At 37.5% G+C, this 26,671-nt stretch overlaps 1 protein-coding gene across 5 annotated transcripts in view; it reads left to right on the plus strand.

Moving 5' to 3' along the window:
- Positions 1-26,671, plus strand: part of CDK14 (cyclin dependent kinase 14) — a 337,412-nt gene that overhangs the window by 131,107 nt on the left and 179,634 nt on the right. For all 5 annotated transcript variants that reach the window (XM_079300341.1, XM_079300340.1, XM_079300342.1 and 2 more), the window contains 2 exons: positions 12,613-12,675; positions 24,625-24,748. In XM_079300341.1, coding sequence (XP_079156467.1) covers positions 12,613-12,675; positions 24,625-24,748 — 187 coding nt within the window. The remainder of the gene's footprint in view (positions 1-12,612; positions 12,676-24,624; positions 24,749-26,671) is intronic.

The following is a 26,671-nucleotide window of genomic DNA, read 5'->3' on the forward strand; positions in this document are numbered from 1 at the left end:
GTTAAATGCTGAAAGCAGAATAGCCTCTGAAAGGGAACATGGCAGTCATTAAATTATCTGGGTTCCTCAAATTGGCTTTTTAAAAAAATATATGTTCTGTCAGATGAAAACATGACAGAGTTTTTTAACTTTAACCTTGGAGGTCTGCAAAGCCAAAAAAAATCAACCTTTGAAATTTCTGTCTGACAGTTGAAAATCAGGAGAAATTTATTCAGGTGGTGAATGTGGAGCTGTACATTCATTTGGAAGAAGAGAAAGGAAGCTTATTCCTTTTGAATGAAAGAACTTAGTTGAAAATAGTTTAGAATACAGTACCTTGTTACTAAGGCACACGTTAACTCTTACATCAGCATATTGCAAAGCATGCTTAGAGCTCAGTTTTATCACTGGATGACTGAGAGGCATTGTTACATGGGGAATTTTGAGAGTGAGCTGCTTGGAATTTCCTCTACAGAACCTGAATGGCTGATAGTCTTTCATGTATAAATAGTAAAATAAGTTATTTCTATATAGTTATGGGATGTGCTAAGCAAGGCCTGAAAATGAAGTTTTGGCACACTTTGCATCTGGTGTCTGAGACTGCAGTAGTTTCCCAAAGTAAAAGGTCAGTTCAGCTTTACATTTCAGTGGAGGCATGTGACTGTTCACATAGGTTTTGTTCCCTTCCTCACCAGGCTCTGTTTAGGTGTTAGTTTAGGATCTTTTGGGGATGGTGGCTTTAGTGCCAGTGCCACTGATATGGGCAGCTTTGCCCAAGGAGGTGGTGAATTTTATAAGTGAGATCTCAGTCATATTGAGAGATCTCTAAAGATGGGTTCACATCTTTTTGCTCTAAAATGATCATTAGCTGCTACCATTTGCTGCTTCACTTGTTTATTTAGAAGGAAGATGACTGAATTTAGAAACATTTAATTGCTGAAAGGCAATCCTAAGCAAAATGTATTTGCTACAGGCTTGTAGAATGATAATGAGGTTTTTAGTATTATGCATAATTATGTAAGTATATTATTATCAATAAATGAACCAGCATCTCATCCTATTCCTGGCATGTACAAGTGAGCTTGTATAGCAATGCTTTACATCATGCTTTCAATATTTATGAACTAGGCTTGCAACAAGAACAGATACTTATAATTGGAAGGATGAGTAATGAGCAATATTATGTCTGCCTCAACAGTGAAAAAGCTCCAGAGTAATCTAATAATGTAATTTAAACCCAAGCATTTTCAATTTCCTTGCCTTTTTTAATATTTGTGTATGTTTTTGCTTCTAAAAATTACTTTCCATTAAAGAACATTTAATTTTCATTGCTTCATTGCAGCAGCTAAAATAGGTTGTTATACAATGAGTTTACTTAATAAAGTTCATTAGTTACATATCCCTCCCATTTCCTGTAAGAAAAAAAATGGATGTGAGTTTCTCATTTTGAAGCTTATGTACTTTTTATCAGAATTAAAAATTATACAGCTGAAATTTTGAATTTGCCTGGGGACAAATTTGTCTTACGCAATGCTTACAAAGTGTTGTGTAAGAAAATGGGCAAAATTAATCTCCTGCAAGGATAAAAAATGTTTCCATTGAAAAATTTTGATCTCTTATAACTTTTGATAATTTGCATTGAACAATTGTATTGTTTTTCTGGTTTTATTTTGTTATGGAGCAAAGGTGGAAATTGAAGGTATGATGGCTTTGACTGTTTTTGAAAGCAAACCAAAAAAGCCACATTTTTTAGTGAGTGAGAGAGCAGGGAAAATCAGCAGTGTCCCAGAGCTGCTTTTGAGCTTTTATCACTAGCATCCTTCAGAGATGTGTAATACCTAGGGAGAAACTGGGCACAAGAAGGAAAGAGGCATCTTCTAAGCTTTGCCTTAAAGTGAAGCTTATTTGGAGCCTGACTTACATTATTGTGGAGTGAAAGTGAAATGATGGGTGATTTTCTTCCTGTTTGTTATCAAGGTGCCTGTCCAGCTATGGTGAGCAAGAACTGAATGCTGGTGAAGCTCCTCAAAAGCCAGGTGCCTCTCTGCACCCTTGCTCACTGTGAAGGTCCTCCCTGGCCAGGAGCAGTCACTCAGGGCTCCCAGCATGGCAGCAGTTGAATTTAGTAGTTTCTGTTTACCTGGACCAGAGAAGGAGCTTTTCTCCTCTAGTTTAACCATGCCTCATGCCCCAGGCTTGCCTGAAGTTGCATTGCTTAAATTGCAGTCAAAGAGATAACAGAACAAGGCTGAGAGCAAAGAGAGAAATGAAATCCTGTGCTGTTGAAAAGAGGCAGTAAGGGAATACTGCTCTTGGGAAAGCCTTGTTTTTCAAGTTTTAATGAGCAGGTGCTGCTGATGTCCAAGTATAGGCTGGAAATGCAAACAAACTAGGCTTCAGGAGGAAGGGATTGTGGTGGGATTTCAGATGGAAATTGTTTAGAGCTTTGCTGAGAGGTAAAGATTCTGCCAGACATGGGAATTGATAGGAAAGAAGGAAAGAAAAATTATATTTAAATTTAAATAAGTATACTCCTGCTAGCTAACAAGCTTACATGTCTAGCGAGGGCAGATGTTGCAATATTCTTGAGCACATGGTGTAACCCTTGGGGATGGTGCTGTGCAGGGCCAGGAGTTGGACTTGATGGTCTTTGTGGTTTCCTTCCAACTCAGCATATTCTGTCATTATGTGATCCTGTCTTTGCAGGATTTCCAGATGTGTGAGCTTCATATGGAGGGTACATGCTGATGAATGCATGTATTAATAAAATTAATCAAGATTTACAATCCAACAGGCTGGAAGGCTGTGTGCATCTGAATGACCAATTTTTGTACAATTTACTAATGATAAATATTGATTAGATTTGTGGTGTGCTGTGCACCATTTAATAATTAGCATCTATTATTTATTCTTATTTTTATTAAGTATTAACTCTTGAATTCAATGTAAGTATTAAAAAAAAACCAAATCAATGCATGCAACAGAATCAAACATAAGAACCATCCAGAGTTGAGCTGATGGATAGAATATTGGAAATCCCATGAGATACTCTACTTTCTGACAGATCACAATGAGTTTTTCACTAAATTGCAGATAAAAATTCAAGTATTTCAGTCCATCAAAAACACATACATGTAGTAAGATGCATGTGCATAGTAGACATGCCAGTGAGGACACTCTGCTTAATACAGGTAAGGCCACCATCCTAAAGGGTAAATCTGTACACACAAAGACATGAATCAGCTGGAGACCTGAGGGGGAAAAAGACAAGGGTGAGTAAACATTGAGAATAAAGCCTTCGAAGGAAAAGTCAAAGTAAGTAGGGCTCTTAAGAGTTGGGGATAAAAAAAGGATGAGACATTTACAACCTTTAAATATATCATAGAGAAAGTCAGTGACCTATTTCTGTGTGAATGGTAAAGAGGATAAAAAAGGAAATCTGAAATTACAGTAAGGAAGAGAAAGATTAAACTCAAGGAATGCCCCTTTCATGCTAACAATAATGCAGCACTTAAGAAGCTACCATGGGGTGATGGTTTGTCTAATACTGTCAGTTTTTAAAAAACAATTTGGGCAAATAATCATCAGAATTCTGTCACTAATAGTAGATATAGGTAAAATTATTATTATTTTTTCTTTTTGAGGTCCTTTCTGTATGTATCTTTCTGCATCATGATTTTCATCAGTGAAATATGAACACTTTTAGTCTTTCAACGAAGTTAATATGCTGTTGCTTTCTTGTGTCAGGAACTGAAGAAAAAATATATTAGTTTATTTTACTATTTTAAACAAAGTTTAAAAAAAAGAAAGTTCTAGTTGTGTGCTTTTTTTTTTTGTTAGTGTGTGTTGGCTTTTTGATTGAGTGTTTATAGTAATTAGTTATTTCTATTACAGATTTATGCACAGGTCTATCATCAGTAGTTCTGGTGGCATCCCACATATTCCTTGTCTTTTAATTTCCATCATAAATTGGCATTGGCTAGTTCCCTCTGAGGTGAAACTTGACAGTATCTCAACTTGCACTAGAGACTGTCCAGTCCAATTAAATATTTTTCTCAGGCTGTCTTTAATAATATGGGTTGTAACTCTTAATTCCTCTTAAAATATGAAGCTCTGATTTATTCAGTGCAGATTGAAAAAACAAACAAATCATTAGTCCAGAACTTACTGTTTGTAGAGTGATGATTACCATAATTCTAAATCTTAAAAATAGATTTTTCCTTCCTGAACAAAGTATGTAACTTTGTACTAATTTAATCATATTGATAAAAGTACATCTATGCAGTCTTTAAAAACAGAAATTTGGGGTGAGCAGTTCTGGCAAAGTAAAAGTAGTAAAAATCCTGAAGTCAGAATGAATAAATCAATAATTGTAGATATTTTTATGTTTATAGTTTTATGATGTAAAAGATAATTAAGAAATGGCAAATAGGAGGAAGGAAGAACCAAGCTTGAGTAATAAACATAGCCAGCTCTTGAAAATTAAAAAGCCCTATTAATTGTTCCAGTTTTACTACTATGAATAAAGAGGATCTAATCCATGGAAACATCCTTTATGTTTTGTGTGCCTGGCAGTCTGAACTGAGTTTTTCCCCCATAAAATTTTTATTAATCTTGCAATTATGCATGGACAGTTAGGATTAGGATACATGACAGGAAGAAATCACTCAGGAGAGAGGTCTATGTAGAATGTGGCAGTTTTAAAAGGAAGGCTTTGCACTGTTCCTTTCCTGCCCTGAAGATGGTGTTTGTTTTGTTGCCCAGCACAGCCCACCATATGAAGGGCTCTTGTGCCAGCTGGGCTTGTGTAAGCAATTGAGCTATCCCTGCTCAGCACCATGCCAGTATTAATGTGGACACTTGACTCGTGTGGCTGTGTGTGGGTTGTCAGCCCCCCTGCCATGTGTGGGCTCTGCTCTCGTGGTCCTGGAGCAAGGACCTCATAGCCCATGAGCCTGTGACTATCTTCCATGCTCTAACAAGAAACTTGCTTGATTCCTCAAAATTTTATTATTTTTATTTATTTATGTTTGTTTGTTTGTTATATGTGCATACCGTGGTCGGTGATGTGGAAGCTCAGTGACATAAAAAATTAGACGAAAAAGTGCACGTGCCCATCCTTGTGAGCACATGTGTTACAGCTTGCAAAAATTGTCCCAGCTCTGTTGATTTTGTCATCTCTTAGTCCATCACAGTTTGCACAAGCTGATGAATTTGATGCTAGGTTTTGATTACACTAAATAGGAATTGCTACTTATTTTTGTAATGTTATTCTTTTGTTCAGATAATCTCACTAAATTAAGTAGGTTTTGTCTCCTTAACCTGAATTACTAAGAATACAAAGCTGATAGAATTATTAAGGTGGACAGAGAATAGGAGGAGGATAAACTAGCATCTTTAGAAAATTGTATTTTGTTGAAGATATCTTAGTTCATTCAGCAATTTTCTCCTTACTAGTGTATGTTTCACTTGTCTGTAAGTAACCAGGTTATTCTCTGTGAAATGAACAGAGGCTTTGTGCCCATAAATAAATTTATCTTTTCTAGTAGCATCCAAAAATCAGACAACTGTGCCTCCCTTTTTCCCTCTGGGATTTTCAGATATGTTTCTATCTGTATTATCTACTCTCTCACCACCTAGTCTCCTTCTCTATATGGTATTGTTCTTGTGTTCTGAAGTATACTTATCTTTGTTGACTGTGAGAGAAATCCAAGGCACTAAAAAGATCTGTTAGCAGAATTGTTTTCATTATGAGTGTCTTGTGGGGCAGTTTTTTCTTCCTTGAATCCCTACTATAGATCTTTCCTCTCCTGCTCAGCCCAGCTGGTGCTGTTGCCTGCTGCTGTTTTGCTGGAAGTTGCTTGGGTCTCACCCAGAGACACTTTGTAGGGAATTTTTTGTTAGCATGTGTCATCTCATAGAGGGAAATGATTGAATTACAGAAAGCCACAGAAATACATGAAAATTAGAGTCTATGACACTTTTGAAGATACCAGTAACATGAAATAACTTTAAACTGTGGTACAGTAATCTGCAGAGTGCTTAGGTTGGAGGATATATGCCATTTAAAAGGAATTAGCTTTTTTTGTTCTCCTGTCACTCTAAATATTCCCGGTGCCCATCCTTTTATTTGTAAATTATATTATCGGTTTAAGAATTTGTTGGTGACAAAAGGGGAAGTATTTTAGTCAGGGAAGCTGCTAGGGCATAAATAATGTGTGCTCTCCTTTGAAGAGGGAGGAATGGCTCTCAGCAGCCTCAGTGTAGCAGCACAATCTGTCTGCTGCGTGATGGCATCGCCGGCAGCCAGATACTCCCAGTTTTGTTTTAATGGGAGGGTTCTTACACATTGCTGGTTTTACATGATGGGAATGAAGTTGGAAGTGCTTCCTGTTCCATTCACAAGCCCCGGGCTCCCCGTGCGTTTCAGCTTCTAAGATGACAGCTGAAACCAATTAGGCAGAATTGTGGGACGCCACAGTCACGTGGAGATTTGTCATGACTGAGGAAGAGGAGGGAAAGAGAATGTATTGCATGGGAAGTAGAAGTGACTAATTTCATTAGACGAGAATGACAGTCAGGTTATTATTATGGAGAAGGGTGGGCAAAGTAGAGATCATTTCATGTCAGTAGCCATGCCTTTGAAAGGAAACGTCCCTCCCTTTGTCTGAACACGTTTGTGTTTGGTAGCAGAGTCTGATTTCTGAGCAAGATAACAGCAAAACAGGTGATGTTAAAGTGGAGCATGAAGCATATCTGAGGACATTTCTAGCTTGTGGTTTATTCATCTATTTATAATTAGAATTCCTTTGAGAGGAGAAGGGAACATTTATTTTTCCCCCCACTTTGTTTGCACATTCTTTCTTTTCCAGACCTAGGATGTAATGTATATAAACCTTGCTTCAGCTGTATAAATAGCAGCCAGAATTCTTTTCCCTTCAGCAGATGCATATGCACAGTATGCTCACAAACATAAACACATGTGTCTACTTATAAACCAGAGTATTGCTGAATAAAAATGACCTTCACACTGCCCCAAGTTTAAATCAAAACCCCAATTCACCAATTAATTTCTTCATGTGAGTGCAGAAGACCACATTTCATAAGTAAATCATACTTTTTGTAGAGTTGTTGTAGTAGTTGAGGGCATGAGGGGAAAATTAGTGAAAAATATAGACAGAATGTGAGCAAGCATGCATTTTCATTTTTTTTAAAATTTTAATCCTTGTACGACTTTGATTTTTGTATAGACTATGAGCAGTCATGTTGGAAAGGTAACAATCTCTCTCTCATTTTCAGGTACCTATAGGAGTTGTGATACTTGTCTCTATCACAGGGAGGAAAATAATTGGATTTTTTGGGTCAAAAATGGGCATTGGCTGATGTGTTTCTGTATGTCTCAGATTACCTATATTTACTCTTGCTTTCAGCCAAAATGGCCAAGATATCTTGAACCTCTATCTGGAGAACCCTTATTTTAAATATTCAAGCTGTACAATATGGATTTGGAATTTAGGGGATGGGTAGCCTTTGTGCTGTGGGTAGTGTTGGACTATTATTTTGAAAATGGTCCCAAATTTGGTCAAGTGATAAGCTTCAGAAAAATCATAAATTGTACTTAAGAGTTATGTGTTTGAACATTCCTCCTATTTTCTCAAAGACTTTAGTTTCTCACTTCAGATATTGTAGCTATTCATTTCGGATGAAGTTAAATTGTTTCTGGGGAAAGCCAGTAGCAGGAGGAGACATCAAGTCGTTCACTTAAAGCGAAACAGGTTTTGCAGAAAACATTTTTTTGTTAGTGAAGCTCTTGTAATTGGAGGACACCAAAATAAAGATGGCCTGGACAATCCCCTTTTTTTGCCCCCATGGAAGTGCCTGTTGTGCAGCTCTGCAGAGGATTGTGTGCTGAAGGCAAGTGGTTTTTGTCGAATTTCTCTCATTTTCTGTGAATATGGGAACCAGGATGTCTTCTGAGGTTCCTGCCTCGTTCAAAGTATCATTTCAAGACAAGTTAGGTAATAGTGCTGTTGAGAGCTGGGTTCCACCCCTGCTGTATTGGGAATTGTCTTCACCAGCTGAAATTGCTGTCATTACAGATTTCTGCTATTCAGCATGAGATTCTCAGTCTCCTTTGCAAAACCATTACACATTTGCAGCTGCAACTGAAGCCAGAGTAGTTGAGACAAGGCTCTCAGCCAGGCATGAGAAGGACACAATGATTAGGTGGATGATTATGTTTAGATTTATTGTTAATATATATCTAAATATTACCAATGCATCTTATAGTCTTTTTCAGGCCAGTGTGCACCAAGGTCAACATCAGCTTTCCCAGCTCTGGATTGAGAGCATCCAGACAGTTCCTTTTGCAATGTCCACCAGGTGTTCTTAGCTCAGAGAAACCAAATTGCCCATTAGAGGCAACAAAAAGGAAGAGGGTGTGTGTGGGGGTGAAGGATGCACCTAAATACCAGAGTATCTTTCATTACCACCACAGTCAGTCAAAACACAGAAGACAAAATAGTGCCAAATACTCTGACAAGTCAAAACCAAAGTTCTTTGAACAGAATCGCCCAGATTAGTGATTCTTAGGATTTTTTGTTTGTCTTTACTTCAGGTCCCTATCTGATAAAAGGAGTAATGCCTTATGTTTCCTCTATTGCTATGAAATTTTTCTATGTTTGTAAAGCATGTCAATAGCATAGCAGTAAGCAGGGTAGGAAAACTTGTGAGATTATTTCTGTCTTCCAAGGAGTAAAAAAGCCAGACTGCATGCTGTTTGAGAATAGAAGAAAACCCCCTAACCATAAAACAGCACAGCTATTTTTAAATCAAGTATCTCCTATTCTATTCAGTGAGTATGTCTAATCCTGGGAAGGAAAAAAAATATGTGATTACATTAGACCTTTTAGGAGTTATCATAATATACATTTAATGGGGAAACCAGTAAAAGGTTGGATAAACCCCATTAATTCTGAACTTTCCTCCTTTTGAGTTCTTCTCTATAGAAACTTGATTTATCTCTGCTTATTGTTTTTGTGTAGTTGCTTTGAGCAGAGGAGTGCAAATTGAATATTTGTATATATAGGTGTGGGTAAACTGGTGGAGTGTAAGGAGCAGGAACTAATGGGATTTGAAATTTAGGTTAAAATATCAAGTGTTCTGTCAGCATGGTGTTACTTTGGTGATTTGTGTGTGTTGGGGGTTAACAGTATGGCTGACAGAGCTGTTAAAAGCTAGCTTGAAGCAGAATTGGTCTAGCCAGGTCCACTTGGGACCAGAAATTGTGCAATTACTTGGAAGTCTCTGTGCTGCATTCCCAGAATGCTGTTTCCCTGTGAGGTGGCCTGACCCTCTGAGACAGTGCAGAATGGACTGTGAAAGGTGCATTGGTTGGTCTGTTCCTTGTCTTTGTACCTTGTTTCAGTATAGTTTTAGGTTATTGCCAACATGAAATTGTATCCTGAATTTTCCTTTAGGGTATATATTTTATTAGATCAGGGTGGTGACCCCAGCAAAGTCTCCAGTGTCAGAGTATGGCAGGCTGTATTTGCAGCCACTCTTTCACTTGGGAAAGCATGTTGTTTTCCAACTTGAAATACAGAATTAAGAAAAAGACTCCATATATAGAACAAATTTCATGGAATACCATTAAAAAACTGCTTTCATCCAGTTTGCTCTCTTGTTTTCTTTTCTAATGCTTTCCTGAAACTTGCATTCATGTTGTCTTCTTCAATGTCAGTAGTGCACACAAGCACTGGAGCAGACACTTCGGCTGCCAGAAGGGAAAACAGGTTTAGAAAGAGCTGTCTCTGCAGCACTGTCAGTTTTCCTGGCTGTACTAATGTTTAATTCAATGTGCATTCAGTCCCTACCTTGGAAGAGGGGAGCAGCTGATGCTGCCTTTGCTTTGCTGCCACCTTCTCATTTTTTAAAGTGGGGAGCAACATACGCTAACATTGTAAGTTGCTTCCACAGTTCTTACTGTAATGTTTAGTTACTTTTATGAGAAGGACTCTTAGTTTTATAAAAGCAAATTCTTGAAATATTTGAACAGAAAATGCAATCAATTTCTCTTCCCCATCTGAATGAAGGTTTGGTACAGATTCCTCTGTGTATGTAAAGGTGTGTAGGGAAAAAAAAAATGCCAAAAGACTGCAGCACAATGACTCTGTAAGGTTGCCAGGATTCTGAGGAAATTGTTGGTTACACTGACTTTTAGATAGATGTGTTCAATCAGTTTTTGTAGGTTTTGATAGCAAACTGATGGCAGAAGGTTATATCAGGCTCCCAGTTTTCTTCATCCTTAGGATGAGTTAATGATGGATAACACAAAAATGATCGTCATTGATGTTTCTGTATGGCAAAAAATGCATTCAAATAGTAACTAAAATATAAGCATGAGAAAATGGAATTATCCTCACCTTCTGTTACAAATATATTGGAAATAAAAAATGTGGCTTATTGCTATTCCTAGAGTTGTGACTGAATAGGATGAAAAGCTTTTGGTGAATAAAAATACACAGTTAGTGTGGCTGGTGAGGTGGGGCTTCAGGAAGGGGACCTTCAGAAATGACATTGGGTTTGTCTTCCTCTGATCTGGTTTCTGTCAGCTCACTGGTTGCAAATCATAGAAATCAATGGAAGCTGAAGGAGGCAATAAACTTTTCACCTACCTGGTTATGTGTTGTTCAAAAGGCTGAGAGATTGAACTGGGAACAAATGGTAATTTCTAGAGCCAGCCCACACGAGGGAGTGTGCCGTGTTCAGGTAGTAATGGTGTTTCAGCTGATATTAAGGCAGATTCTTCTGCTGGGATTAGTACTCAGAACCTGATAGTTTATTAAAAGAAATGACAAGGTTATTAGATGACTTTGTTTAAGTATGTTTTCTTGGTGTTCATCTAGTAAAAAAGATGAAAATGTGTAATGTGGTGATGCTTATGGAAGGATGACTGGTCCATTTGTGGCATGGTTTATTGATGCAGTCCCAGAAAACTAACTGGGAGAATGGAAGAGGAATTTGTACCTTAAGGCTAAAGATTTTACAGAAATGAGAAATAAGTCTATAAACTTAAGAGTCTTTATGCAAAATTCACTTCTTTTACACTAACAGTTCACTGGTAGAATATTTTAATTAATCTTCAAATTTTCTTTGTAAATGCATTTCTAAACTATAAATTGAAGACTCGCTGTCTATCCTGCATTTTGGAATAATCTCTGTTTTGTTGTATTTAGTATGGTTTGCCTGTCTGAGCATGGCCTCTGCCCTTGTGATACACACACTGTTCATTTTGGGATTCAAGCAATTTCCTGCAGTCAGAACTCTTGCTCTCTTGAAGCCACATAAGAATTCATGAAAATAGTTGTGCTAGTGCAGAGCCTAATCATTCTGTGCATCCTAATGTCTTTGTAATGTTAATTCTACATGCACAGTGTGGGGTTTTTTTTAGTTTGTGATTTCAGAAGCAATTGCACAGAATAGTTGTGGCTAGAACAAATTTTGTGTCTTGGGTGTGAACTTTCCTAAGTATCTGCATAGCTCTGCAAAAGAAAGCTTTGGTTTGGGAAGTGTTGCACAGAGACACCATTCTGCTGTGTGGAAGGCAGATTTTGTCCAAAACTCTCACTTTGCCTGTGTTTAGTTGGGCTGATGTGTATGTGAGGCAGGTATTGCCAAGTAGCTTTTCAAGGAATGTCGGATGATTTTTACCAGATGTGTTCAGAAACCAGATGTGGAAGGCAGAGTCTGTCTCTGAGTATTTGTTGGTTAATCAAGTGCATATTTTGGCTTTTTTCATTCTGAACATAATTCCAGCAGCTGAGTTGTGCAATCACATTAGAGAGTCAGCTTGCCACTTGACTGAAACCATGCTCCTGAAGTATAGAATGTAAGACAAGAATTCAGAGAAAAGTGTTTCCATAGAAAAAACTATAAATATTTATTCATTAAAAATAACATATATCTATGCATTGCAAGCCTTCTTTTTTATTTTTTTTTTCTGAAGAGATTTCATGCTATGTTTGCAGGAAATATGGGTAAATATGAAGTGAAAACTTGGGTTTCAATTTTCCATGAAGTTATTTTCTAAAGTATCTGTATTTAATGGCTGCACGTGTTCATAATATGTTCTTGTTTTTGAGCTGGAAAGTACCATTCAGTACTCAGATATATAATGCCTTTCAACTTTATTTTCTAAAAATTCAATCCATCTTAATCTAGAATCACTATAAAATTGTATTTAAAGGGCAATGTTATAATGTGAACAATGGGAGTTGAATGTGAGGTTCTCCCTTTAGGTCCTTCTTCTTCTGCCTAGATATTATCATTGTGGTGTTGATGGTGATACTGTCCTTACGAGTTTTAGAGTGACATTAAAATTCAGGTAATTAATTTACCAAATGCAGGGTGTTAGAAAAAAATATTAATTTGCATTTGTTGAATATTCATATCAGTTATCAAGGCTGTTAAATAAAATGAGTGTAAAGGTACAAATGTGTGCTTGCACATGTGTGGTGAAAAAAAAAAAAAATCTTATTTTCTATTTGCTATATCCACTCCAAAGTAGAGGAGTATTTATTGCTGCAGTCATATGGATATTAATATAGTTTTCTCCATCTGACTTTCTTTTAGCACACTGATTTATGTCAGTACATGGACAAACACCCTGGAGGGCTTCATCCAGAGAATGTGAAGGTAAGAGTCAAACAGCACACATTCAAGGCAAATGCAATAGCAGTAACTTTGAAAAAATGTCATGTCAGTTGTTTCATAGAAACTGATTGGTAGCTAAAGGGAAAATGCCTGACATATGAACTGTATTTTTAAATATTTGTTTTCTTTGAAAATAATTACAAATTCAAGTATTGGGGCATTCCTGCAATAGAATTTCTGAAGTTTGTAAAATTGACTCAGAGCCAGAATATGTAGGTGAATGCTGTTAATAGTGTTGGTAATCCCTCCCCTCCATTAAAACATTTGCTCTTAAGACAATACTGCCCTAAAACCCCAGGGTAAATATGCTTTAGGCTGTCAGTGCTAGATCTTCATTAGGTAAGTTAGTGTGGGTTCATCAAGTTTGAGGGAACTGTAATTAATTGTACTAGCTGAATGTACTGCTTTTTATATGAACACATAAAAGCTTCCCTAATCTTTCTGCTCACTTTCTTGGATGAGATCAGCATTTTTATAGCTGATCTCACTTTTTCAATTTTTGTTTTTTCCTTCTAAGGTAGATACTGAGAATCATCACACAGGAAGGAGAGAGTTTATTAGCAGGATTTAATGAAAAGATAGATGAGTAGAGACTTGATCCAGTTACTATTTGGGAAGTCAGCCAAATGATCTTAGCATCAAATGGAAGCCAACCAGACATACAGAATGTATTGTGTGTGTTTAGGTCACTCAGATGATATTTGTTACAATTGTCTTGCACTTGGACACTAGTCCCATTGATGTTCTACTCTGGAAGTGTTTAAGTCTTCACTTGTCATTCTGGGAACTTTATTCCAGGATCTAACTTACTGAAATGAAGTTCTGTTTGGCTTTAAAAAAAATATAACATTATTTTAAAAAGAGGAAGTACTTTTTTTCTGCAATAGCTGATTATTATTTCACATCTTTCATTCACTAATTTTCTGTGTTCTTTGAATGAAAAATGGCATCTAAAACATATGAATTTCAATAAGAATTACTGTCATCTAAAAAAAATGAGGAAAATTCCTCCTTACTGCATATATTTGGGAAAAAAACAAAAAGCCAGCACACTCACACACCATGAGTATGGCACTTAGGGGAGTGAGGTAGGACCTGCCTTTTGACCTGTGAAACTTCTGAGCTTTCTTCCCTGCTCAGTTTCCTAAGCAAAATTTTGGGTGTTGAATGTGGTTGTTAAAACAAGGAACCTGCAGCAGAAGCATTATTTCCCTTTCAGATTTTGCTGCATGTTTTTCTGTGGGTATCAGCACCACCTAACAGTGCTTAGCAACACCTTTGAAGCCTATAGACACATTAGAAATATTTATTTGAGTAGCTGAGTGTAGAGTCCTGATGTACTGGTGCTTGTTCAAGTTTTTAAAATTCCCAATGGACTATTAATAAAAGTGGGGCGTGGTGGAGGGGGAGAAAAGAAAAACAAAAAGGATGTTGGAGCAGATGAAGCATGAGCAATCCCATTGAACAATTAACTTTCTTTTCTCTTAAATAATCTTGATGAAAATCAGTTATATATATTTAGTAGACTCTCTTACCAAGCCAGCAACAAAAGCTAGCTTTTATCATGCAGTAATTGATAAAAGCAGGGGTGATGAATTGAGGTCCTACCATTTTCAAGACTGAATCAGACTGCTTGGGATTTTTAGTGTGATGCCAGCTCTGAAAGCTGAATTAAAAATAGTCTAAGAGAGTGATTTCTTCAGCTGGGAGGACAGAACCCCAGTCTCATATGCTAAAAATGTTCAGACCTTCACCAGCCTGCCAAACTAAAAGCTTGTGCTGCTCTTTTGTTTCAGAGGAAGCAAGATAGTTATTTCATAACCATTTCATTTTAATGCTTTCTTGTGCTGTACTCTGTTGACCTGTGCAATTGGGGGTCTGAGACTTTGCCACCTTGTTTTGGTTTTAGCTTCCAAAGTTGTCTGTTTGGATCCACAGCTGATTTCTAAGGGTTGAGCTGAGCTATATTAATTAGCCTTCTCTCCCTGCCAGCCCTTTCTTTCTAGAGGTCCTTCAGTAATTCCACTTTTAGTCAGACTTTTCTATTTGTTCAGAATCAGTGGTTATGTGATCCCCAAATCCATTTTAAAAGCTTCCAGTTGAGCAATTATATTCCAGTAGCAATAAATTAGTCTCGGCTCTCTGGGGCTAACCTGTGGGATTAAGCCATTGATGCTCTCCCAGCATGACAAAAGACCCCCTGCCTTTTAATTTTGTTCTTGAGGAAAGTATTGCCTGTTGATGGATAGTTCTTTATGGCTTGTTACCAGTTATTATAAATACAAACCCACATAATCACACATCTTTCTTTTTTCCAAGGAATATATACAGTAATTCCTGTTAAACAGCATTTTATAGGAGGGAAGATGCAAAACCATTATTTACTTACATCTTGACTTCTATAGGATATCTTCAGCTTAATTATATTTCTGAATTTTCTCTTTATTTGCAAGCTAAAGACAATGCTTGTTCCCTCAGGCTTACTTTTAAATGAAGACTCATAAGTAAAATAAAATCTAAATTACTTTGATGGACACACATATTGTTGTCCCCTCAGGTATTGTGTTTGACACTGCCTTCCTTGTGGTTTTAAATAGCCTATTTGATGTCATTTGGCTATTTTAAATAAAGACTAAGCAGGATATTATAAGTATGTGGAAGTATAAAGAAGAATGTCTCTGCTGGCAGTTACAGAAGTCCAGGGACAGTATTCTTAGGCAAATAAAACAAGTTTGCTTCCCAAAGTATTAGGTTTAGCATTTTTATTGGTATGTGTGTATAGTGATTTCAGCATTTTATAATTCTTGGGTGGATGTGCAAGTCTTGCAAATAACATCAGGCTTTAAACCCTTCAAGGACCTTGCATGTGGTGCTGAGATGCTGTTTTAAAACTGCTTATCCCTGGTAATGTTATTAGTGTTATTACCAGTTATTTTGATAATGTTAACACACTTAGGTACCTGAAACATCTTCATCAGCGTGAAGGGAAATTGGCATAAAGCCAAAAGTTGTTTCAATCCATATATTCTGCACACTCCATTAGCTCCAAACATACAATTATTTACATCTTTGTTAGCTAACAAACTTGCATGACTACCACTTACTTATAACTATATATTCACATACTGTGTACAGTGTTACAGTAAGAGATGTTGAGGAAAAGGGTGATCAGTTAATAAGTCCCTGTGTAGTAGGCATGGCCTCATCTTCTCTTGCCTGGCTTAAAAGATGTCTTTCTCAGTTTTTCCACAATTGAAGGCAAGCAATAAATCTTAAATACATGGCCCCACATGTAATTATGTTTCTGCTGGAAGCTACTGCTGCAGCCTTGTCCATGACTGGAAATAGGAATTGATTTATATGTGTAATGTGTGGTGCTTGCACATTGCAAAATGTGCTATTGCAAACTGAAGTACAAGATTTGCTCCTGAAGCTCCCTGTGCTGTTCCTCCTGGCCCAGACTACTGAAATATGTACTCCTGGCTTTCTTTCCTACAGATGTTGCAGCCTTTAGAGGTAGTGCATGCTCAATGGGAACATCTGGGTTTCTTTCTACAGAAGAATCTCTAATGGTTCAGAGCAACTACCTGACCCTACCAGTGATAGTTTTATTTTTTTTTTGTTGTGATCTTCATTCTGATTTATGTCCCTTTCTGTCTGGTATAGGGCTATCTCCACCAATTTTTTTGTCTACCTTTTTGGTTCTCCTGAGCCTTTATTTTCAGCTGTCCATAGATGGCTCTGGTTTTGTAAATTCATAATTTTAATATCTTTTTATTTGTGCATTTCAGCATGTACTGTGAAAATGTAGCTGTTCTTAGCTTCTTCTAATCTTTGAATTATCACCTTTATTCTGTGTCTTTTGCTCCATATTATTACATTCCCAGTAATGCACACAAATTCATCTTCATGCCTGGATGCATTTATTTTATAGTTGAGTTTGTTTACTGTAACTCCTATTACTGGTAGAATAAGTGGAGCGAAGGCATGCATCTGTCATGCCTGCATTGCTTGTTTGCATCCCTGCCTTTAAAATAAATCTATTAAGGAAAGCAGATTTGCTTCTTAATTAGTGATGCTGTCTTGAGATAGCTGAAGTCTTTTGAGAAAAGCATCCTGGATTTTTTTCTCTCTGCCTTTTTTCTTCTACTTGAGTGTTAGAGGTAATATCGATTTGTGTGAGCATTTGACAGAAAAAAACATCTTTGGCAATAAAAAAAGACATTTCCCTCTGACCCACTGTTCCTTAATCCGTGCAACACCAGCCTGAATGACAATGAGTTGTCAACCAGACAAAAACTTCCCTGTCTCCTAATTGCTCTCAAAATCTCTTACTTCAGGCAACTTGGAAATCTCCTCTCTGCTGTGACCAGAGGGGGAAGGAACTTCCAGTTTGTTCTTATTCTGTCTAATATTGCTGCACTGATCTGTTCTTCTCCCTGGGCACCTTTTCTCTTCCTAGGGCCAAAAAGTGTTAAGATGAAATAGGCTTGTTGAGCTTTGCATGCAGGCAACAAGAACACTCAGCCTTCTCCCAGGAGCCTTCAGCTCTTACCCATCTCAATTTTAAGCCTTCCTTTCTCCTAGGAAGCAGGGCACAGCAGTCTTCTGTGCGTAATGGATGCATATTTTTGAAGCAAAATCTCAACTAACTAAGCCCTACCCCCACCAGAACCTTTAAAATGTGTTTTATCACTGCAATACTGAGTCAGAATATGTGGCAAAATGTGGATTGGGATTTGGGTACTAGGTTTCTTAGGGCAGCCCAATAATCTCCATGAAAATATGCTTATGTTTCAGCAAAAATTATAATTTGTCTTTAAACTGTAAAAAAAAGAAATTAAAAGGAATGTAATAGATAATAACTAGTGACATAATGGGATGCTGCAACATTTTTCTGTGCTAGATGGTCAAGAAGAGATTAGTCAACTTTATAGTTAAAAAAACCCAGACAGGATAAAAATATTTGGTTTATTAAACCAAGGGTTTAATGGTGGTCTCCGTAACATTGGATTGAAAGTGTTGAAATACACTCATTGTTATATGATATTATCTGAAATCTCTGGAATTTATCATTCATGGTATTCATGTATTCCTCATTACACTCCAGCATGGTGAACACTACCCTTAACTAATGGTTGCAGTTTTTAATGTTGAATCTGTTTTTGTCAGATGAGTAATTTTGGCATTTAATGACTAATGTGAAAATTAATAATCTGAGTCAAAGCCATAGGGTAGTTGTCATCTGATGTCTTCTGTAAACATTAATATTTATGACTGAACTGATTACAGTTTTAGGACGGTCTGAAGCACAGGGAGGCATTTAGAACATGCAGGCATTGGGCAGCTCTTGTGTCATACCCATACAATGCATGCCTGCTGCACTCAGGTGGAGCTGCTTGAACTTTGGCAGCAGCAGAGCATTGCATACTGGCTCTTGCTGAGCAATAGCTACATTTATTAATAGTAATATACAAACCCACATGCTTGTTAGAAAAGCATAATATCTGAAAAGTAGGATAAAAATGCTTTAGGTTTTGGGTTGCAGTTGTTAACAAAGTAGGCTTCCCTAGCATGTTTCTGTTTTCTTTCCATTGTGTGATTGCATCAACACCTGTGGCATGGACAGGAGGTTTGTGTTCCCCCTTTTCTGTGGATTACAGACTCCAATATCAATATGCTGGATTACATGGCCAGTCCTGCATCCCCATGTGACAAAGATGTTACACGATGTAGGGAAGCTGTGGTGGGTGTACCTGTGTGTAACTAGGGATGTCTGACCAGGAGGCTGAGCACCACAGACTTAGGTGCACAGGAACTGGGCAGTTAAATGTGGTAGGAGATCCAGCTATGATGAATTTTCATGTCCCTGACTCACTGGGGTTTGAAGAAAACAGTCTTTGACTTTGAGGTGAAAACCTGCTGTGGTGGTCCTTTTAGATTTATCTGTTGTTACTGGAAGCAAATCTAAACTAATGTGATGCTTCTGAAATCCCTCTCCTACTCACTAAAATTGGTCATGCTGCTGATGTGAAGTTGAATTAAAAGTGTATTTCAGCAGATATGCTAAGTAAGACGTGGTGCTGTTTAATGCAGAGAGGGTGCTATTTTTCATTCCTCATTCAGTGAACAGGCAGGTGTGCAGCAGACAGAATAATGTTATGCCAAATTAAGGTTGTCTTTTACACATGGCATTGAGAATTGATTATTTAAATTAGACTTTTTAGTTATCAGACATTAAATATGGCATCAGCATTTCACCCTACTTCATGTCAGTCTTGTCACTTAATTGTTTGATAATATGCACAACTGTGAACAGTTAATGCAGAATCTTCATTAGCATGCTACAATTCATGCTAGAAGAATGTCACTTTCATAAGTGCACTTGTAATTTATTGTCTGTATGTTCTTCATGATTCATATGTGGCAAGAAAATGTGTATATTGCAGGGAGAGCACTTCCAATTTTTTTAAATCGGTGAGGCAGCAATTGCCATTCTGACCTACTTCAGCATGGAAGTGAGTTGATGAAAGGTGAAAAAACAGATTCAGTTGAATTGAATTTATTTTTTTGCCATTCAGAAGAAAAAAACTGAGTCTTCCACTTACTGAACATTAGCAGATGACTATAACTGATCATAAGGGAGTGTCTTTATACTCAGTTAATTAAGCACACCTTCCTCATTGCAAATGACTGTAGTAGTACCCAGAGGGGACAAAAAATTATTAAAAGAGCATCAAAGAGAATAGAAATTAGCAAATTAACACATTCTAATCTCTTTCCTTTGCAGTTCTGCTGGAAATAAGTGGAAAAATCTGTACATATATATATATATATATATATATATATATATACACATTTTTAAGTGATGATGCAATGCACATTTCCAGTGGCTCTATCACATGTATTTCTGTGTGACATTGCCTTGGTAAGACACTCATGTAAGGAATGCAGGAGAAAATTAGAAATTTTTATAAATGCATTTTGGAGTGGATTGTTTTAAGATTCTTTTAGCAAGAACTCAGTTGATTCCAGGGAAGACAGATAGGAGAAACCTTTAGTGAGATAAACCTTATTATGATCCTGAAAATCCTACAGATTCAAATAGCTAATAATTTTTGTTCAGATTTTTCTTATTCTTAGGGATGCAAATTTGTCTCAATTCAATACTTTGTTCCTGAAACTTCTGACAATTTAAGAAACAGAGTCTACAAAGCTTTGACCTAAAAAGTGCAGTATTTCCCCAGGTTATAGAAGTGAAAAGTTGGGTTTTATCTCATGGTTATTATCCTGGTTGAGAAGAGGGAAATGAATAGCAAACCAAGAGTGGTAAAGATTGTGTTTGATGGGCTTTTGACATGCCAGCAGAAGTCACAGAGGGACATTTCTCATTGTTTCTGTGATATTACATACTTCCAGGTAGTTGTTTGTAGTGGTAATGTTCTAAAACAAGTATTTTAAAACTCCCAAACAGTCTAGCAAACTCAAATGGAACTGAGCAATATGTTCAGTTGTGTTTATTTCCAAGGTTGTGAGATGTCATTGTAGTGATTTATGACCTCCTTTTTCCCTTTAAAGTAGCAAATAATTTACAGAAGCCTGTACTGTCCTCTGGATGATAGAGAGAACTTCACTGGTTGCAAGCATGAGATGGGATGTCCCAAGTTTGGTTTCTTTTACTGGTATTTTTAGATTTGATGGCCTATTAAGACTAAATATGATTTCATTGATGCTGAATGCACGCTTGGGAATTCAGATGATTCAGTGATACCCAGACAGTGTCCTTTGATACACAGACCAAGAAAGAACATTTGTGTAATCAGTGATGGGTGATAAAAAAGCTTGTGTGGTATTGTGTATTGTTTTTCAAAAGTAACTTTACTAATAGAGCAGTATGAGCTTGCTAGAGGAAAGGCACATTAATTCAGGCTTGCTTTCAGCTTTCTTCTGAAATCATGTTACCTCCTGGTCCAGATTATCTCAGCCTTTTTTGCAGTATTTTGCTGCCAAGAGAGCAGAACTGAGAATTTTGTGCATCTTCTGTAAACTAAAAAGTTCTTTGTAGCTTTCTAGTTCTGTGTAACTTTCTGCTTCTGTATCCAGGGCCAGGTCCTCTATTCCCACAGTACAACATAAATTAAGGGAGCCCAAATGAAGAGAATAGTTTAGAAATCCCTCTTTGCCATCACAGAAGGACTTTAAAAAGGCTCCCACAGGCATCATTATTTTGTCCTCTTGGCAAGCATCCTTTCCATCACTGGGGACCTCAGTGCCTCAGCAGAGTCTGTATGGAAGTGGTACATTTTGTGGAGACTCTCCCTAAGCATGTTGTGAATTTCTTCTTTTCACTTTCCCCACTATCATTTGGCAGAAGCTCTGATAATGGAGGTAAAGTGTATGGAGTCATCTGAATATCTGACATGGATTATTTGTACATGAGTGTTCCCCTTCATTGTTAGACTGGACAGAGCTTGGGGAACCTAAGTCAGGCAGTGTTAGCTGCTCTCAATCCCACCCTTTAGAGGTGTTTTGCATGGCCTGTGTAAGTGTCTAACTTCCAAGATCTTTCAGAGGCCAGCAACAGTAAAGCATTCTGCAGCACATGGGCCAGCAGGCAGCCACTGGGTGCCTGGATGCAAGGCTCTGGGCTGTGCACTCACCCAGTCTCATTACAACACCAGGAAAGCTGGGCTGTTCTTCCAGAGAGCTACAGGTCTCTCAGAAGATGCATTTTACAGCCACTACAGGCATCTGGTCAAATGTTGCATATAGCTCAAATGGCTATCCAGGCATTACACTTGAAGGACTGTGTAGGTGCTAATTCACCCCTTTGTGGAGTTGAGGGCTTTCTCTTGCAAGTTTTAAGAACTGCTAATGTTCTTTTAATATCCCAGTCCATAAACCCTGAATTAACTTTGACCTGCATACATTTTTCTTGCTGACAATGGAAAGTCTTCATTAAAATATGTTGCTCATTAAAGTGGGAGCTGCATAACAGTCAGGGGGAAAAAAAAGGTATTTTTTAATGGCTATAATAAATAAGCAAGACTTGAAGCCACAAGTGTTAGGGCTTTTTGTCTTAATATAAATTGCTGAGCTTCCTAATGTTAAGCTTTGCTGAAAACCAGACTTCTAGGGACAAATCCCTGTCCTGTTTTTTGTCTTTTTCAACTCTCACCACGGTGATCTTTGTCATTTTGTGAACCTAATTTTATTACCAAAACCCTTTTTCTTACTAATAAGCTAAAAACTGTACACAAATGATGTCTTTGTGATTGATGTCTTTACCATCACAACCAACCTGTTGAAATACATGTTGAATTTGCCATTGACTCCAGCTGCCTTCCTGGGGCCTTGGGAAACAACTTCAGTTGCTTGTTCAAAACTCCCTGAAAAACCCCAGGCTGAGGTTTGATAGTGATTGGAATTGAGTGAGGTGGAGGATGGAGCAAATAAGGTGAGAGCATGACCATGGCAGGAGATATGTAGATTTCAGACTGGGTGTGTGGGTAAGGATTGATGGTACCTCCTCTAGGATTCATCTCTGTCCTTGCAAAGGTAATGCAGATAATCTGGAAAGAAAACAGGTTTCTTGGAAAAGGCTTTCCTCAAGATCAGGAGAGGGAGCTTGACTGTGAGAGGGCAGAAGTGTTTTGTGTGGAATCAGAAGCAGTTTCTTCCAATTAATCTTTTCTTTTTGTGGGCTGGGAAACTGTTGGAAATGGAGAGGCTTCCCTTGGTGTTTTCCCATCCCAAGCAAACACAAAGGGCCTGTGGTTTGCAGAATGCTTTACTGCCAGATCTTAGGCTTGTGTTCACTTAAATATTTTCACACTTAATATTACCAAATAAAAACAAAGAAGAAGAGAAAAAGAGAAAGCAAAAACCACAATATCTGAGTTTACCCTCTAATGAATTCAGGAAAGTTTTTTTTCTCCCTTCTCTTCCATGAGCTTCCTCTAAGGAGGTGTGAGTGAATTAATTAACTTTTGGGGAAGTACTTAATGAGTACAGCATGTCTGCAAGTTTGGAATAAAAGTACATTCCAAAGCTGTCCTCAAGAGCAGATGTTTATTCTGTTTAGCTGTGAAGTTGTTGGGCATTTTTTTTAGCACGTTATGTCAAATCACTTGACTCTTTGCACTAAAGCCAAATGAAAGACATTAATAAATATATTTTGACTTATTATACAGATTACAGTGCTGTAAGCTACCATGATAATTGAAATGTCTTTGTATATTTAAGTATAATGTTTGAAGTTAAATGCCTCTGATTTAGCCTAGCAAATTGGTTATTTTGCCCATATTTGTATTTTAAAATACATTATTTTGAAGTAATTTAATAGAATTAGATTGATATTTTCAGGCTGTAATGAAAACCAATTCTGCTTCTTGTTCTTATTAAAATAGTTTTTGTGTACCATGAATTCCACTTTAACCACAATTCAAAAAGGAATGTGCATGTTACTTATGACTTTCCTGCTATTCTTTGTTTGTATTTTGCTCTTGGGTTTCCTCAGCACATTGTTAGACCCAGCCCTGGCAAGAAGGTGATTGATATGGCTCTTTGTGCCCTGGCTAAATAGCTAAACATAGACTGCATTGTATCTGCACTCAGGGTAAAAATGAAATGCAATTAAATTCATTTCTCCTTCAGTAACGTGACATTTCTGTTTCTTTCATGTCACCCTTTATTCTCTTCTGTAATCAGATTTTGTAACCCTTTTTATAATGTCTCTTCACTTCAGTAATCACTGAATAGGATGCTTGTGTTGCAAGTTAATTAGAAAATCTCGTGTGCCTGAGTTGACTTTTCCCAAACCTTTGGTGTGGTTCCCACATCTTCTAGAGAGCACATTGCACTGTCCTCTGAGCTGTAAGGCACAAAGTCCAAATCTGCTCTTCCATCCTCCATGTGTAGCTTTGGAGGGGATTTTTGTGTTCACATTTAGAAGCTGAAGTGTTTATTAAAATATATCAGGCAGAAGGAAGGGTCTTACATTGGGATAGTTTCTTCATAACTGCAAAGAAAACTCCTGGGAGTTCATTCACCTTTTGTATGGACAAAACCTATGATGGTTAACACAGCCCTTCACAGCAGGTGTCTGAAAGGATGAGGGAGAATGATGCATGGGGGACATGAAAAGGGGAGGACAAAAGACCTTCTTCATCCAGTGCTTTGATCATGATTGTAAATTACAGAATACACAATAGTAGTACTTTGTTTTAGGAATAAGCGTTTATAGAGTCCAGGGAAGGACTCTAAGAAGCCAGGAGATGGTGAGTTAGATTTGTATCTAAATTTACCTTGAAGACTATTGCAAATAGATTTCAAAAGTTGTCTTTAGGTTCAGTGAGAGTTATTATTTCCTAATGAAAAATACATAAGAAACTCCCATTAAAATAGACTTAGATGGATAAAATCTATTTTACTTGCAGATTTCCTTGGGTACATAGGCCTTTTTGTTATACCATTAATTTCTTCTTTGTTTTAGCTGCAGTGTTCCATCCCCCATCCTTATCTCCCCATCCCTATTCACCCTGTATTGTTGTTTCCTATAATTAGTGAAGATACACATCTGTCTTCAGGCTACCACCTAATCTTTAAGGCCATATGGGTAAATGGAATATAATTATAATTTGGTGAAACCAAGCCTTCTGCACATGGTTGTATTACTCTCATTCTTTTTAAAGCAGTCATATTGAACCTATGACATAGTAGGGCTTGGAGGCTGGGTTTAGTCCTTGCAAAGTAAGTATGTTTCAGATGGAAATTTCATTGTGTTAAATTTGGGTGGGAATTAGCCAGTTTGGGAGGAATTCTGACACAATGTTACCACAATGTGCAAGCAACCTGCATATTGTGAAGAAATCACCTGTGGTTATATGCAAAATATTAACAGAGGTCATTTTTTGTCCCCCTCTTTTTCAGTTATTTTTATTTCAGTTGCTGCGAGGACTGTCTTACATCCACCAGCGTTACATTTTGCACAGGGACCTGAAACCACAGAACCTTCTGATCAGTGACACGGGGGAGTTAAAGCTGGCAGACTTTGGTAGGCAAGCAGTTAATTACAAGTCTCTTATAATGTTGTAGGAATGTCAGACAGATGGTTCCATTGATTTCTCTTTCCCCCCCCCACCCTATTCCTTAGACACACCTTCTTCATTGTAGATAATTGCACATTTTTCTCCTGAGTGAAGAAATTGATTATGGTCAACAAAATGCTTGATTAAAAGGGAGCAAGTAAAAAACAAATACCTACTCCGGTTCTCTCAAGGAGGATAATGCTGAAAAGCATTTCCATTCTATTTACCATGAGACTTCTGAATTAGAATTTTAAATCTTTAAAAATAAAAGAAAAGAGGTACAAAGGGACCTGAAGCAGCTCTAGGGTTGTGAAGATCTGGATTAATTTTCATTAAATGATCATTGAAAGAGACTGAAGGATGCAAGAATAAGTGTTCCTTCTGAAGAATAGAGGGCACTAGGATTGCCTGAACTGCTTTCAGTATCCATTGGTTCTTCCTGGGGAAGCGCTGTGTGGAGTATGAAGTCAGGATAAATTATCCACTGAAATCTTAGCCTTTGGCCTATTTTTAAAATTTTAAGCCATTTTCTAGTGGCTACACCAAGGCCTCTGGAAACCATTGTGAATGCAGATGTGGAAAATGGCAGTATTTTTCTTTAGCGGTTTTCACAAAAGGTTGTAGGAATTTTTCTTTCCTGTAGGTCAGCTTCTCAGTTACTGATTCCAGCAGTATTTCTGAAGTAAGCTGAAAATGTGACCTCTTGGCTATTTGAAAGTGTTTTTTTATTTTATGACTGCTATCCACATCATGCTTCAGATTCCATGCAGCAGCAGTAATGAGGAAGCCTTGTGTGCTAATTGGCAATTTCGCCGTTAATGTAGTCGTGAGATTTTGTCTTTTAATTAGCATTACTGCAGTTAACAGCTCAGTGTGTATTTGCTATGCTGGAGTAGGGAACAGGACTTAAGGTGGACACAGTCCACAAGAACTTGATTGGCCTTTGCATTGTAGGCCAATTAGAGAAATAGTATTAGAAGCAATTGTCTCCTGATTTTTTGTTGTCATTTTACAAAACTTGCTGTTTTTTGAAATCAGTGCTTGAAAAATCCATTCCTGCATGTTGCATTTTGTTACTGTGAGCTTTCACTCTTAAGTACATGAAACAGATGCATCATTCAGTGTTCTTGTAGTGAAATATGAGTTAACCCTCTGTTGAAGGTGTTGTTCTGTTTAATATTATTTTGTGTAATTTATATATATAGAACCCTATTAACTAATCTGACTTCCAGGTATCCCATATTATAAATCTCTCAGGAGATTGTAACAGTGGTTCTCTAGCTTTGGTGGATGCTGAAAACCATAAAAGGTCTCACAACCTCTTTTGCATGTAGAATGTTTCCTGTGGTGTGGGGGTGGGTACTGAAACTCTGTGGCTTGTGTGGCTGGGGAGAGAGAGGCTGCAAACTTTTTTTGCTGTGCTTTTAAGAAGAAAGAAAACAACCTGCCTTTCACCAGCACTATTAAATGCACTGCTGGAGGTGTGAACCTTTCAATGAAATGTCCAACTCAGACAGAAGTTGTCTCTGGTTGTGTTTCTGGCTGTGGTTGCCTGGTGTTGCCATAGAGGAAAGGACAAGGTGGGATATTTGCTCCTGCCCTGCTGTAGGAGGAAATGCAACTATTTATCACTTCTGATGAAATTATTGCCTTATTGTAGCATCAGGCTAAATATCCTTGTGATGATATACATGAAAGGCAGGATTTTCATAGCTTTGTGTGGGCAGGAGTTCAAGGTTGGCCATTGTGTATGGTTTTGACAGAGGGACCTGAAATGTATAAGTACAGCCAGAAAGAAATACACAGTGGTAGAGATATGAATGTATAATATTGTACAGAGGATATTTTTTCCCTTTTAAGTTTGCCTTGACATAACAGGAACATCTGCA

This window comes from Erithacus rubecula (genome assembly GCF_903797595.1).
Source record: "Erithacus rubecula genome assembly, chromosome: 3".
In the NCBI taxonomy this organism is placed as follows: Eukaryota; Metazoa; Chordata; class Aves; order Passeriformes; family Muscicapidae; genus Erithacus; species Erithacus rubecula.